Source organism: Meles meles, chromosome 10 (assembly GCF_922984935.1).
Source record: "Meles meles chromosome 10, mMelMel3.1 paternal haplotype, whole genome shotgun sequence".
NCBI classification, from domain to species: Eukaryota; Metazoa; Chordata; class Mammalia; order Carnivora; family Mustelidae; genus Meles; species Meles meles.
Window position 1 is genome coordinate 57,130,728 of NC_060075.1, and position 15,997 is coordinate 57,146,724.

General features: G+C 35.1%; 1 protein-coding gene across 1 annotated transcript in view; it reads right to left on the reverse strand.

Annotated features, from left to right (window-relative positions):
- The window catches only part of HDAC9 (histone deacetylase 9), a 927,746-nt gene that overhangs the window by 264,067 nt on the left and 647,682 nt on the right, over positions 1 to 15,997 (reverse strand). The window contains exons 14-15 of the mRNA XM_046020993.1: positions 15,641 to 15,774; positions 3,353 to 3,473 (exon numbers count right to left, since the gene is read on the reverse strand). Of these exons, the coding sequence (XP_045876949.1) occupies positions 3,353 to 3,473; positions 15,641 to 15,774 (255 nt within the window). The remainder of the gene's footprint in view (positions 1 to 3,352; positions 3,474 to 15,640; positions 15,775 to 15,997) is intronic.

The following is a 15,997-nucleotide window of genomic DNA, read 5'->3' on the forward strand; positions in this document are numbered from 1 at the left end:
AAGCTTGCTATTTACAACTACATGGATGGAGCTAGAGAGTATAATGCTAAGTGAAATAAGTCAGTGATAGGAAAACAAATACCATATGATTTCACTCACATGTGGAATTTGAGAAAACACCTGTATGGTTCAGTCATTTAATCGTTGGACTCTTGATTTTGGCTCAGGTCATGATCTCAGGGTCCTGGGATTGAACTCTGAGTCAAGTTCCACTCTGGGCATGGAGCCTGCCTAAGATTCTCTCTCTCCCTCTCCGTCGGCCCCTCCCCTGCTCACTGGCTCTCATGTACATACTTTCTCTCTCTCTCCCCCTCACTCTTGCTCTCGAAAAAAAAAAGAAGAACAAGCAAAGAGAAATAGAAACACACAGAGAGAGACCAAACATGAAACAGACTCTTAATTACAGAAAACAAACTGATGGTTACCAGAAAAAGGGAGGGAGTGGATTCAATAGGTGATGGAGATTAAGAACTGCACTTGCTGTGCTAAGCACCTGGTGTTGTACAGACTGCTGAATCAATCACCATATCGTATACCTGAAACTAATATTAACACTGTATGTTAACTAACTAGAATTAAAATAGAAACTTTAAAAAATGGGGATGGGTATAGTCCAATAAAACTTCATCAATGGACAGAGCCAAAAAAATCCTGTTAAAAACTCAACAATTGGGACGCCTGGGTGGCTCAGTTGGTTAAGCGGCTGCCTTCGGCTCAGGTCATGATCCTAGCGTCCTGGGATCGAGTCCCATATCGGGCTCCTTGCTCGGCAGGGAGCCTGCTTCTCCCTCTGCCTACCTCTCTGCCTACTTGTGATCTTTCTCTCTCTGACAAATAAATAAATAAAATCTTAAAAAAAAAAAAAAACTCAACAATTGGGACACCTGGGTGGGTTAAAGCCTCTGCCTTCGGCTCAGGTCATGACCCCAGGTCCTGGGATTGAGTCCCACATCGGGCTCTCTGCTTGGCAGGGAGGCTGCTTCTCTGTCTCTCTCTGCCTGCCTCTCTGCCTACTTGTGATCTCTGTCTGTCAAATAAATAAATAAATAAACCTTTAAAAAAAAAGAAAAAAAACTCAACAATTGATACTTGGTGTTTCATGGCAAACATACATGAAAAAGACCTTTGTCCTGGTTCTAATTATATACTGGAATTCACTTTTAAATCATCACATTTTAAAATGATATATTTGTTGACTATTTTGAGAAGAGCAGTTTTGTTCAAAAGTATCAAATTTCATTAAAAATTTGTATTGCCATGTTTCATAAGTAAAACAGTTAGGACTTGAAGTTTATTTCTTCATTTCTTCTATAGATATGTCTTTTCTCTCAAACACCTAAGTGTAAGTTTATCCCAAATAAACCCGAAGTACCTACACCTATGCCTAGGTTGATTTATCATTTGAGACCATAGTTAAAATAAAAAATTAGGAAGATTTTCTACTATGTTAAAAAATTATCAAAATGGACATAGCTTCTTTTCTTTAACTACACGAGTATTTTTACCTTTTAAAACCATGAAAGTTAACGTTCAATTTACTTGATCTTTGTAGTAAACTAGACGGGATTATTAATTCATGTTAAGGAAGGACACTTATTAAACAGTATCCAGAGCAAAAGAAGTACTTTATGTAAAAGATTTGCATGTTCAAAGGCTGATTCCTTCAAAAGAAATTGGAAAAAAAAACATAGATTATTTATTTTTGGACTGACTTGCCTTTACATTAATATATAACTTTAATTCTATTATACAAATTATTCCTCATGATCAAATTTTAACATGTTTTCTAAAAACTGAGTAATCTTTATGTTTCCATTTCTGTCAATTTCTCTCCAAGCTGCCACTACCCACCCTACATGCATGCATATGCTCACATACACTCACCCATATGCCTTTAATTCATCAATTTAGGGATGCCTGTCACTTGTTTTAAGAAGACAGAATGGAAGCATTATAATGGTTAACTTTTAATTTTGCCTTATAACTGCTTTACAAAATGCCTGCCTACACATCATATACTTCCTTTTGTGGGTTTTTTTTTTTAAGATTATTTATTTATTTGAGAGAGAGATAGAGCGCATGTGCACATAAGCACTCAAGGTCGGTAAGGGGCAGAGAGAGATGGAGAGAATCTCAAGCAGACTCCATGCTGAGTGAGAAACCTGAAATGATCAAGGGGCTTGATCATGACCTGAGATGAAACCAAGATTTGAATGCTTAACCGAGCCACCCAGGTGCCCCCATATCCTTGTTTTTGAACTCTTTAAGGTCAGTTAACATAAACCATTTATAAATAGTACTGAATTAGGTGAAAGAGTCCAATACTTTGGATCTGATACAATAGGTGTATTTGAAAGAAAGGGACAAGAAAAAGTCCTAAAATGCCTTTTTAGTTAAAATACTTAAAATATGATCCTTGTAGCATACATTGTCATGCCATGTATTGTTATTTCATTATAAAAGATTAATGAATTTAATAAAATTAGTATTAACTGTTCTGGCTAAAATTAGGTTTTGTCATAAACTTTTCTGAAATCTGTTGTTTTATCACTCATGTAAGTTTATGTAAAGCTCTGAAACATAAATTTTATTTTAAAATCTGATGGTAAATGTATGAGGATTATATATTAATTAAAATTTATATTTATTAATTTCTTACTTCTGCTATCTACTTTACTATTTAATTCCATAGTTAAGGCATTCATTAAATAGATTATACCAAGATTTAAAATGCAAGATACCTGGCTGGCTCAGTTGGAAGAGCATGCAACTCTTGATCCTGGGATTGTGAGTTTGAGCCCCACATGAGGTATAGAGATTACGTAAAAAATAATAAATTTTTTTAAAAAATGCAATCTTAACAATAAAATGCAGTGTTCTAGTATAGTAATAAGGAGTTTTAACTTAAAGTAAGTTGATACTATGCCCTTTGTTTAAGATCATAGGAAAAAAACTAAAAGACACAAAAGAAATTGAAAAGGTGAAGATAAATTTGCATAAAAGTGGAAACTTTTTTTTCTTTTGTTTAGAACATAAGCATTTAGTTTAAAAATGTAAGCAAACAAAATCAACAATGCAGCCATTCCCATAGGTTAAAACATAGTGAACAAATACTATTCAAATAAAGGTTAATTTAAAAGTAAACATCATGGAACTTGCATTATCATTTTTTCTAATGCAAGATTTTCTTAATCTACACTGGCTTTTATTGTAAATGACTCATTTCACAGAGCTGTTGGAAAAGCTGATTTTTTTGTCACACTGCTTGCCAAGTATTTTGAACTGACAACAGCACTGACTAATGATAGTGCTGGAATGTGCTGTTCTCAGTAGAATGGAGACCCATACAGACCTAGGAGTGTCCTGGGGTCCAGCTTCTGTCCATCGAGGGGGTTGGTGCCATACAACAGTGAGTGATGTTCAGAATGAACAAGCTGTATTTCCTCCAGGCTGGCTTTTCGACCTTGAATTCGCTGAAAGAAAACGGCAGAAGCCTACAGTACTCCACTGACAACATTTAGAAGAAAGTAAGACCTAAGTCACATTTAAGATGATTAACAATGAACCAAATTTCATCATGCAGGAATGTGACACTGATTTGCTTAGTAAAGTACCATATTAACATTTGAAAAATGGAGTATATGTAAGGTTCAGATCCTATGGACTGCTTATGCCTAACTGAGTGATTGACATAAAGCACAGTCTTCTTTGGCATAAAGAATAAATCTATAACAAAAAAATCAATAGTTAATTCCTTTGTAAAGTATCAGCTTAAAAACAAACAGCAGATTAAAAAATGAAAAACAACAACAACAAAAAACAAGGGCTACTGTTTGGCTGAGAAGTAAATTTACACTCACCTGTAGAAGTTGTTGGAATAAATTATTTATTATTTCTTAAAGAACATAAGTACCAACAGATTTTAATGTATTTGATTATCACCAAAATGCTAATCACTTCATGTGTGTGCACCTCACAGAGTTATTAATTTAGATCAATGTTTCAAAGTGTGTCTTATGGGGTCAGTAACATTTCAAGAACTGTTCATGAACTGTCTGTGAAGAGGTCTATATAGAAATTCAGAGCAAATGTTTAGAAACTTTTATAGTAATTGGACAGACTATTTTTAAGTCTATTGGATCTAACATAAATTTGGGTATCTTCAATTTTTATTTTTATAGTTATTTAATATATTTTATAAAACCACTAGTCTGTGACAGAATAGAAATTTAACAACAAAAACTGCTGTTTAGCCAGAGATAGTCCAACACACTCTAGATTCAGTCAATATTTTTATGCACATGGTAGGCAGAAACTTGCACTTCAACTAACAAAGCCTAGTCCTTCAATATAGACAAAAGTGTACATTAAGTGAAACCTCAGTTAGTCAATATGCAAAGTACTCTTCCTGGCCACATTTCTCAGTTGGCATATCTAACAAGCCCAATAAATACCATGTTGGGAATGCCTCTGTGGCTCAATCGTTTAAGCATCTGCCTTTGGCTCAGGTCATGATCCCAGGGTTCTGGGATCGAGTCCCACATTGAACTCCTTGATCAGCAGGAAGCCTGCTCCTCCTGCTGCCTGCCACTCCCTCCCCTTGCTTGCGCTCGCTTGTTCTCTCTTTCTTTCTTGTTCTGACAAATAAATAAATAAAAGCTTTAAAAAATAAAAAAAAAAAATTTTTAAAAATCATCATGCTGGCGTATGAAGTTAATCAGCCGTACTTTTGAAAACTGCTGTGCTTTCTAAATTAGCCAGGCAGTATTAACATTTCACTTAAAATATGTATTACAACAAGGTACTTGTAATGTAATTCCTAGTATCTTATTAGTAGAGAACTACAATGAAATTCAAAGAGAATCCGCTCAGGGAATGCTGTCCTCTCATGTTCCTGACACTGGAATCACCAGTTGACAAGGAAATATCAGGAGACAGCAACACCTCTCTCAGGACCAGGACAATTCCATACTCAACCTCCCTAATTTAAGGAGATATGGCTGCTGTTGATGTTAAAGAGAATAGGCTGGAAAAATCTCAATATGCTAACACTTCCTAGGGGTTTACTGAGTAGAGGGCAGAGCTGTGCTGGTCGCAGAAAATAAATCATCATGTCACAGTGAGAGAGGATTGGTAGGAGACTGAAGGGGTAAGAACAAGGCAGCGGGAATGATGTAAAACAGAAACTTCTTGACACTGTGCTATTATGTGCCAAATAAACAAATGTTTATGGAATTTTCTTTGTCATAGCATTGACGTTCCCAGTTTTTGACACCCAGTTTACATTCCTAGAAAAAAAATTTTAAATCCTTTAGAGAAATCATTTCCAGTTAGGTGTTGAATGATGAAATTAAACCAAAACTAATGCAGAAGATGAAGGCAAATTTAATGATGGCCACTTGGTCAACCACTGCTCTAATCAATAAACAAACATCTTATTGACATCGGTGGCTTGCTGGTAAACACCAAATTTAGAAGCGTTTATGGAAGGCCAGAACAAAGAAAGAGAAATGGCAAATAATGAGATAAAATAGGCAAGAGAAAGTTCAAAGAAATATTAAAGGTTAACATTTTAACTGTGAGATTTCAGCTGGTGGAAAATCCCCCAAGATAAACAGTGGTAACTCCATGGTCTGAGTCATCTAAACTTGGAATGAGCACAGCACTGGAAACCAGACTGTGGTAACCAGTCTTAGTCTGGCAGAATAATGAACAACATGAAATAATAGGGCTTCCAACTCTCCTTTCTGTGAATCTATGAAACTGACAGCCACTAACATTTCACATGCTGATACAGTGAAACATCTATATCTAAAACAATGTCAGTTCTATAGCTAACAATCAAACTCATGTTTTGACTACTACCATAAAGTTTTGTCAACTTTTTTTCCCTTTCTCTTTTTCTAAAGATATTTTTTCAACTTTAAATTGAATTTTTGCCTCTGGCATAACAATTAATACCATTAATAATAAACGTATCTTTATGTTTTCAGAGACTAGTCACATATATTTACATACCATATACTACATGCTAGCCCCGCTCCTTTCTCATTCTCCCACAATCCCACTAGCATTTATGCTGAATGCTCAATCACACATTTCAAAAATAATCTGCTAACAAGATTTAATCATTGATGGTAGCCCAAATGCTATTAAATCATAAAAAGACACCTGCTGAATCTCAGGCATCCTCTTGTGTAATATCAGTTAACTGACAGTAAGCATAGGACATCTGGTGCAGCCTATTCGGCACTGACTTACTCAGAAAATGCTCTAGTTTATACTCTTGCCCTACCTTTCACTATTAAAATGTAACACAGTTCCCAAATTTGCACTTTGATTTCTTTGTGTCCCCCTTCTCTGCTCCCTTATGACTCCGAGGAAGTATTTTATACTGGTTCTTTTCATTATTATAGAAAAAATTTTCTTAAAAAATAATTACACCAAGTATAATGTAGTACTTATTCTTAATAATCACCTCTCTTCAACGGATGCTAGACAACAAGCCCTACAAAGAGGATATACGTTTCTACAAAAAGGGAGCAGTAAAAACCAACTCAGTATGAAAAATGTTTCTACCTGGAGAAATGATCTGGAGAATGCATGTTTTGAGATTTATATCTCACAGGGGCACTGCTGTGGGAACCTGGTGGATGACTAAGCTGAAAATTCTGAAATGGCAATAGTCTTCCTTCCTAACACACAGGATCTCCTGGAGTAGTTCCATTTTGTGTCACTTATCAGATGTCTTAAATTTGTGACATTCAATTTTTCCTCTCAAATTGAGGTTCCCAACTGTTCTCTTTCTGGTATTATCATCAGCAATTTATTATATGTTTATGCTTAAATACAGATATTTTCATTTAAGCCCTTCCTATATTTTCTATTTCCTGTGTAGCCTTTATTCTTCATTTCCCTCTCATGATGCTCTCTTGAGTCAAAAGTCAACAGCATAATGAGTCACAAAATAGGATAAAGTGCTCTGATAATTGTAATTTAGGGAGATACTGATTTCCGTTCTCAGAGATACTTAGCATGCACGATGTCTATCTAAAGTCATCTAAGATACTGACCAAAAGGAGTTTTGAGAATTCTGAGTATATTTGCACACTCAATGCATATAAGGGATGGCATTCTTCCGGGTCTTTCTTACTTGAAATCCAAATATAGGTCTTAAACACCTTATCAATATAGGCTTAGGAAAGAAAACTTATAGTTCTTTCATTTTCCCAATAAAGAAGCCCTGTGATGTAGGATGTATTCACTATAATATTTTCATTCTCTGTGACTTGCATTCAAGCAGTTCTTCCCTGAGAGTAGTAAAGAAACTAATGTGTAGAGTACTACTCTTAGTGCTAAGCACCTGGGTATATGATCTTATTTAGTTCAGAGCCCCAAACAGTCTACATTCAGGTTGGAAGTTTGACTAAAGTTATGTAAAATGACCATATCATTGCGTCTCACAACACACCATGGTTCTTTCCTAAAGAAACAGTCTTTCTGAAATAAAGCCCGTTAATGCAACCTGATTATAAAAGGAATGTTCTGAACATGAGCTACAAAGTCATACTGTGACAGGATAAAATGCAGCCTTCCCACCCCACCCACACACAGAGCACACACACGGCATACATTCATATTTTTTTTTCTGCCAAGGAGCAGGGGAAAAAGGAAACAGTTCTATTCCTTCCCCTCCTGTGTTCAAAGCCTGGATTGAGGCCAGTGTCCTAATCAGTTCTCATTGGCCCTGGAGGAATCAGAACCTTTTGTAAAATATAATAAAGGGCATAAAATCATGATAAAATGCATGAAAAAGCAGTGCCTTTGGTTAGGGAACTAGAAATAATTTAGCAGAACAGATGGATTGCATTGGTTTGGTATTATTGAGGACATGAAAGGGCTCATTTTGTGGCAGTTCCAAACTAAGAGAAAATGTCCAACTTAAATTTGACAAGTCAAAGTACCTGCCTCTGCTGGGGGAGACCCCATTTTCTTTAATCATTTTCAAAGTGGTGACATATTAGGCAACATTTTCCCCTGAAATATTTCATTTTCTGAAGATATTTCATCCAGTGTCCCTAAATATAGGGAAGCTTTTTTATTTTTTTTTCTACAAAAATTCATAGGGTTGCAGACTTCGAAAGTTAAAGAATCATGAATGACATAGGAGAGTCAAAGTTACCTTCTGCTACAAATTCCATACTTAATATTTAATGGATCAGTTCACGGCCTGTTCATTTTTCTTAATACATTTCTCTCTCTTAAATGAATTTAAAAATCTGGTCTCACTGCTCATGTCCAAGTGTACCTACTGGAGTTTTCAAATACTACAACCAATTGTTTCTTCAAATTTTACATAAAGGATAGTTTCAATCCTCTCCCCCGCAACTGCGTTCTTTCCTTCTAACATCCCTTGTGGTCCAATAACCTTTTCTGGTCAGAGTTTTTCTTACAAAGAAAGGGGAGTGAAAAAAGGAAAGAGGAAATTAAGCAGACAGGTAGTCCAACAGCCTGTGGTTCTTCTGTCAGTCACATGGAAAGAAAACAAACTGCAAGCCAAAGAGCTCTTGAGTTCTAGGTTCTAACTCTCACCTATCTTTAACATGTCCATAGCTAGCTGTAAGACACTTTTCTGGACCTTTGTTTCTCTATTTATAAACATTAGGGGGTTGGACCAAATTACTTTGACATCCCCCTTTAGTCCTAAAATGGTAAGATTCTATGTGAAATAGTCTTATACACAAAAACCCAACAAAATATCCTTTAATTTATAGATTTGTCTCAGGCAAGCAAACATAATAATCAGAGCAATAAATTACTATGGTTGAGGCAAGAGAGGAGATTTCACTATGAAGGTTTTCAAAGGAATACTAGCTATTTTTGAAGCCAATTCTTATATGCTTAATCATAACTGAAAAATAAAAGTATTTCTTAGAATTCACATCCCTACCCTATGATAACTTCAAAGTAATGAACACTTTCGCCAATTTTTAAGTTTGTGTATGAAACTTCTGAGTTAATACTACCTTTGTTTCTTAGACTTATAAATGCCAGCTTCTGTTACTCTCCCATCTCCAAATATCTGACTCCATTAACCTTAATGTCTCTACTTCATTAAGCTTTGTTAAGAAGCTCAATTTCTATTGTAGTGATTTTTAATATTATCTGCACCTTGGAATCAGGTGTGGAAGTTTAAAAGATATTGCTACCTGGGTCCTATTTCCAGAGTTTCCGATTAACTTTACCTGGGGACAGCCTGGGCATAGAGATAGTTAGAACCACCCTGTGGGTTTAATGGGCATGTTAGGTACACAACTACAGGTTAGATGGAACTGCCCATTCATTCTGCTCTTAAATGAATTCAAGAAACTGACACTCTACCAACCCACATTTCAAACTAAAGAGTAGTTACAGTAAATGGTTATCACAGCAAAGGCTGGCAAGTAAAGAAGTTCTCTCTGTTCTTCAAAACTAGTGCCTCCACTTGATTGTAAAATTCTTTGATTCAGTCATTACAATTTATGTAAAAATATTTCAGGGTGCATAGAGCAGTTGGAAAAGCACTTGAGAAAAATAGCAAATCCCATCTAATAATAAAGGTCTGAGTGGTAAAAAGTATATGTACTATATATAATTTAATGTTTTCTTTTCACTCATTTCAAAACATTATGCTCATCAAAAAAGTAAAAAATGTTACCCTTTAGTGTCAACTGCTCAGTTTTGATGATTTCATGTAACTAAATCTCCTACATTATAATTATCTTGTAAATAACTATAAATGAACATTTTAATGGTTTGGGTTAAAGCACTGATTTTTTAAATAGTAATTACATATGAAACAAATTTTATCACAATAAATATACTTTAGAACTGCAATTTTCAGACAGTTGAAAAACATGTAACTATTCATTTTTGTTAATAGGATTTAATGCTGCTATTTTTAAAAAAATCCTGTATCACTTTCCAAATGGACTCAAGGGCAGCCTGTTTTCTTTCCTTTTGTTGGTTGTTTTCCACATTAATTCTTCCTTTTTTGTAGAAATAAAAATCAAACAAAAAATTCTAAATCATCTTAATTCTGATTATAGGCTGCACAAGTAATTTTAATGTATTTATCTGCCTAGGTCAACTCTATGATTTACAAATATCTCTCAGACTAATGACATAATATACCATGGTTTACTCATCATATCTAGATCATTTGTACTGCTTCTCAAGACTGCCATATCCTTTAGAAATAATTCACAAGACTCCCTTACTGCTTTGTGGTTAGATTCTAAGACACACACACACACACACACACACACACACACAAATGTTTTGCCAACTAAACAAAACAGTAAGCTGTTATGTGCTGCCATCTAGTTAGATTACTCTATAAAACAAATGTTTAATGAAATGAATTAAATTGCAGTATTTAGTGTTTCTGACTGATGTCAGAAAACCTCCACATTCCAAAAGTATTTCTCCAAAGAGTATTATATTTCTTTATTGAAATTACCTGTATGTGCAGGAAAAGCATGGGACCATAGCCTTGAGTTTCCTAGCATCTTAAGATTTTACATTAAAGCTGCTCTCATTGGAACTGCTGAGGAAGTCCCAGAAGGGGCAACAGTAGCTTGGTTTCAGGTCCCAGAACTGTTTTGTAATTACTTTGTGTTGGCACTTGAATAAAAGAGTTAAACATTTCAGCACAGTATGTTGCTTACGGTTTTTACTTATGAATTAAGCGAAACAAAGTTATTCAATATTAGTCACAAAGAGCCAATGCAAATTCCACATAATATGTAATCCAACAAAAGCATTATAAAATGTTATTATTCTCAAAACAAATGTGAGAGCAAGAAAATGTCTGTGGGTGGCTTGGTGGGGCTGAGAGTCATGAACACTTCTGGAAAAACAACTGCAAGTGCATTTCTAACAGATGATGGGTCATTCTCTGCAATTTTTTAAGCACAGAGAAGCACATTCTTTTTTTCAGGGCACACACATTTTGAAGCCTGGATACCTAATCAAAGGACTTGCTCCTAAAGAGGGCACCAAATGACCCCTCCAGATTCATTTCTTATGGTGATAAGAAAGCTGCTGATTTTGCTTTTTGCTCCCAACAGAATCACTAAACTAAATATGAATGATTCAATAGGGGAAAAAATTAAATAGTACTGGCAGGAAGGACTACTAACCACCTCAATTTAAAAAAAAAACAACAGTGCCACGTCATGCCAAAAGAACTTAACCCATGTTACCACTATAATCTAATATAATGAAGACTAATGTTTTCTCTGGCTGATAATCAGGACTAGTAAGCACAACCAATTTACACTATAGCTTACAAAATAAAAAGCAATAGGTTTACTAAATATCCTAAGAATTTCTTCTACTCTTAACCAAAGAAAGTGCTATGTTCCAAATGAACTCCTTAGCCATCTAATTTCATACGATGTCAGAGCTGGAAAAGATCCTAGCAAATATCCTTCCTAAGAGCCTCATCTTACACATGGGAAAGCCAAAGATCAGTAAGGTTAAATGATTTGACAAAAGTATACAGATAATTAATGGCAGAACAAAGGTCAAATGTAATGTTGAACCATTACCCTTGAAGGAATCCATTTTGATTAATTTTTCTAAATAAACTGACACAATACATAAGTCTGATTTGTGGATCAGTCTATTATTCTGAAACAAAGGACGACTTTAAATGTTTTCAAATTGCCATCTTTTCTATCATATCATTGTTTAATTGCAAAATTGACTATTCTGTTGGTTGAGGGAAGCCGACTTTTCTCTGAATGCCAGTAAAATTGAGAATCCTTACCATTTTTCCCAGTGAAACAGTAATCCTAAAATGAATGTGAATAAAAACAGAAAGAGAACTAAATCTTTAACATAAGGCCTGGAATATTTCCTCCCTGAATTCTGAGATATAATATTTCTACTTCTATCTCTTGTTCAGATGGTGCTTCTCATGCTGTCAAGACTATGAAGATGACAGACCACAGTCTTTCTCATTTTATTTCTTCCTCAAGCTCAATCAGTGAGAGTCTTTAAAATCACTGCAACATAAACTAGTGACTCAAAACCCCTGGCAATTTTGTGATTATATATATATATTTAATTTATATGATCATTTGATTAATGTCTGCTGAACCCACCAGATAGTAACCTCCTTGTAGGCAGGGTATGCATCTTTTCAGTATTGTATTTCCAGCTCATAACACAGGAGGCTGGAAAACTCAAAATTTTGATATACTGTTTTTTTGAATGGATGCATCCGTGTTCTTAAAGTATGGCGGCCAGATCGGCAGTCTCAGGATTACTCAGATACATGTTAGCAACACAAATTCGTAGACCTCACCCCAATAAGACTCCACTACTGCTGAATCTAAAACTGAGTCTGGAGCCCAGCAATCTGTGTCTTAGCATTCCTAATGATTCTGATATATGCTAACACTTGAGCATCACTATAATAATAAATGAATACTACTTACCCAGCCATGGGTTTCTGCTTGCTGACCGGCAATACATCCCTAGAACTCTGTTGATTCCTTCACTGAAAGCAAAGGCTAATCACTAACTATGGGTAGCTACACAAACCTGGCATGAAATAATGTTGGAAGACAGCAAATCACTCTCTGGATGTTGGGGGAAAAACAAACTGACCCAGTTTCTAGGTGTTGTATTCTTACTAGATTATAGTCTTTTCTACAAAACCTAATAAATCCTCTCTCCTTTGAGACAACTGAGCTGAGTTCTTACTGCTCACAACCAGGTCAGGAATTTGTCTATACTGCTTAGGAAGGAGTGATAACCTAGACACAAGGGCTGGTACTCCTATCTCTGGTGTCTTAGACACATAGATTTTACCCTCTCAGTAATAAATACTCTAGATATAATCAAGGGGGGAAAAAGCTGAACTTTAACTTCCCAATAGTCTTACCTATGCAAATTTAGAAAGAAAGGTTTCATTCTCCTTAAGCCCTTCAGCCACCCTGTTAAATATTCATTAATACCCAAGCTGAAACCCATTTTTTTTTTCTTGGAGCAAGTCAAGTCCGACTGGAAGATACTGTCATTGGCCTTTATCTCTTTAGAAGGTTCATAAACATAACCAGAAAACCTGTTAGCCTATATAGGAAACTTTCTGCCTCTTTAACTGGTTAATGCACCCACCACATACCTAGCCACTTGCCACTTATAGTATACTTCTCTCCTGATTTTTCAACAACTGATTGTATTGAGTTTCAGTGAATTGCTAAAAGGCTTGATATATGTTTCTGTCCTTTTTCTCTTCCACGTCATTGAAACTTTCAAAATAATTTGGCTTGAGACAGAAAGGTTAGCATCCTTGAAAGATGATTTAATAATATATTAATAAATGTGCATATTAGATTTAATTTGTCAAATCAAAAACTTCAAAAGAAAATCCACAACAAACATGTATCATTTATTTTAGTTGCATTTATTAGGGAGAGTACTGGCTAAGGAAGTAGATTCTACTATTTCTGAGTGGGCTAAACTGGTTTGAAATAATCTCTGTATGTTCCCTTTTTATTTTCTCCCCAACTCGTCCAATAGAAACAACCAGGAAAAAAAATAAGTCATATTTCTTGTGGTTCTGTTTTACCCCTTTTGTTACTTTGTTTTATTTTATATAGAACCTGAAAGTCTCTGGAAAAGGGTAATGTTTGTTTGTTACAGATCATTTTTAAAATTCCATTTTGAATATTCCTAAAAACATTTACAAAGATACATCAAATTCCTAGATATATTAAATTGTCTTTTAATGGTTTTAGAAATTCCATTTATGATTAGGTCAGCATAAAGTCATAGATACCAGATAATACAGGAGCAAATAAATATATCATGGGCAACAATTTCATCACTTAAGAAATCAAACTGGTGAACTGTTTTCAAACAGTGTTAGCAAAAAGAATGTTTTGCTTATATTACTGTGAAGTTATGGATCATACTTCTGTGCTTGGTCTTCATTAAGAGCAAATCTGCTGATCTGGGCTTGCAAGTGCATTATTTGTAACTGTGTGATTGTTTACCAGAGAGACACTTATTTAGCTGACTGGGCTGAGGCTAAACTCACTTGTTCTCATCAGTCCCTCCATACTTGTGCCATTTCACCCTTGGACTGATATCACATCAGCCAGTACTGTTGTGTAAATTGAATTTTATGCTTTCAAATAATATTGGACTAAAGTAATGTGATGTATAAGGAATTGAAAAAGAAGACTGATCAGAAATGGGTAACAGATTTTTAAACGTTAAGACTAGTATGAGCTATATTACATTCCATTTATTTCAGCACTTTGCTCCTTTCATAGCCAGTATTCCTTCAGGTAATAAACTTAAGGAATACCATAATCTAACAATGCATTTGAAGACTGGGATCTGCCACTGTTAATTGAAGTGGCTGGGGTAAGGCTCCAGGATATAATAAAGACCTGAAAGTGAAAAAAAAATGTAAACAGCAATGCCTTAGTTGGCAAAAGCACAGAAAAAATGCCATGCTGGGAAACATCTATAGTTAATGCAAAGGTGAAAAAAGAATGTTCACATGAATCAATGTTCATTAAGACCAGTTCACTACAGATAAGTCCCCTTGCTGGTTTACTTTGTTTACTTCAATAGTGTAGACGACAGAGTGGTTTAACCTCCAAACTGGTGAGAACTAGATGGGATTTCCTTCACTCATCTGCAAAGACTGACAACAAAACCGAAGAGCAACATGTTAAATTGTCAGTCTGTAATAACAAGGACTCTATTTGTCTCGTGAAATTCTGTAATTCTAGTCCCTAGAACATGTTTGGGACATGGTATATACCCAGGGGAAAAAAAAATACTTTTGATCAATAAATGTTAAAGTAATGTGAAAAAAGATAAAAACAAACATGGGGGGTATTTTTCTTTTAAAAAATGTCTTAGACTCAAACATAGAATGTTACTGGGTCTTAGGCAACAATGGATATTTACAGCAATTAAATCAAACAGCTGCTGATTGTTATATAATTTGCAAATTTGACAACAGGAACCTTTTGGAATTGATACCATTTTTACTTTTGAAGGTCTAAGAAATAGATTTTTCAAATGAAAAATGGGAGTCGAGGAATCTGCAAAAGTGAGTCTAAAGAAATATCAATAAAAAGTACTCAAACCTCTACCATAAAAATGTAAGAACGTCAGCCACTTTAATTAAAAGAAGTGACTTTTCTTGGTAAAAGGACAGTTAATCTTTAAATTCGGTCATTTTAATAGGCAAATTTGGCATATATCTGAGTTCATGATATAGTTTATAATAAGAAATAACAATTACTTAGCAGTTAAGAGTTTGTGGAGTTTCTCAGAAAATTAATTCAGTAAATTACACCTATTTGGAAACAACCATGCTATTGTGCATACCAAAAAATGCTACACAGATATCATGGTGCTGTTTAGTCCATCAATTTGGACTGAATCCCTACTATGTGCACAGCCCAGAGTCATAAGTGCTGTGCTATCAGGATCAATGATGGTTCATCCATGATGGTGTTTGTACTCCAGCATTAACATTTTTCTGCTATCACCCACATGAATACTGGCCTCTTTATGTGACATTTAAATAAGTAAAAGAGTATAGCAAATTGAGGATTACCTCACATTTATTTAGCAGCCCAGTTTCTTGCAGTCGTGACCAGATGCTCTGTATTCGTCCAGCATGCTCAGGGTGGGTGGTAGAATTGCCACAAATGCACTGGTGTTTCAGCATCAGAGGGTCGTAGGCAATTCCTTCAGGACAAAGAAAACACTCAAGACTGAGTAAGGATACAAGGTAATGACACAAGTTAGATGACAATATGGCTATTCCAAAAAAAGATATTCTTTTAAAAATAAATTTACAAATAGAGAAATAATATATATTTGCAAATTCCTAGCACATAAGAACTATTCAGTCCTATGTATCTGGATATAAATGCAAAGAAGTTTAAACCATGGACTAATCAGTACTCAG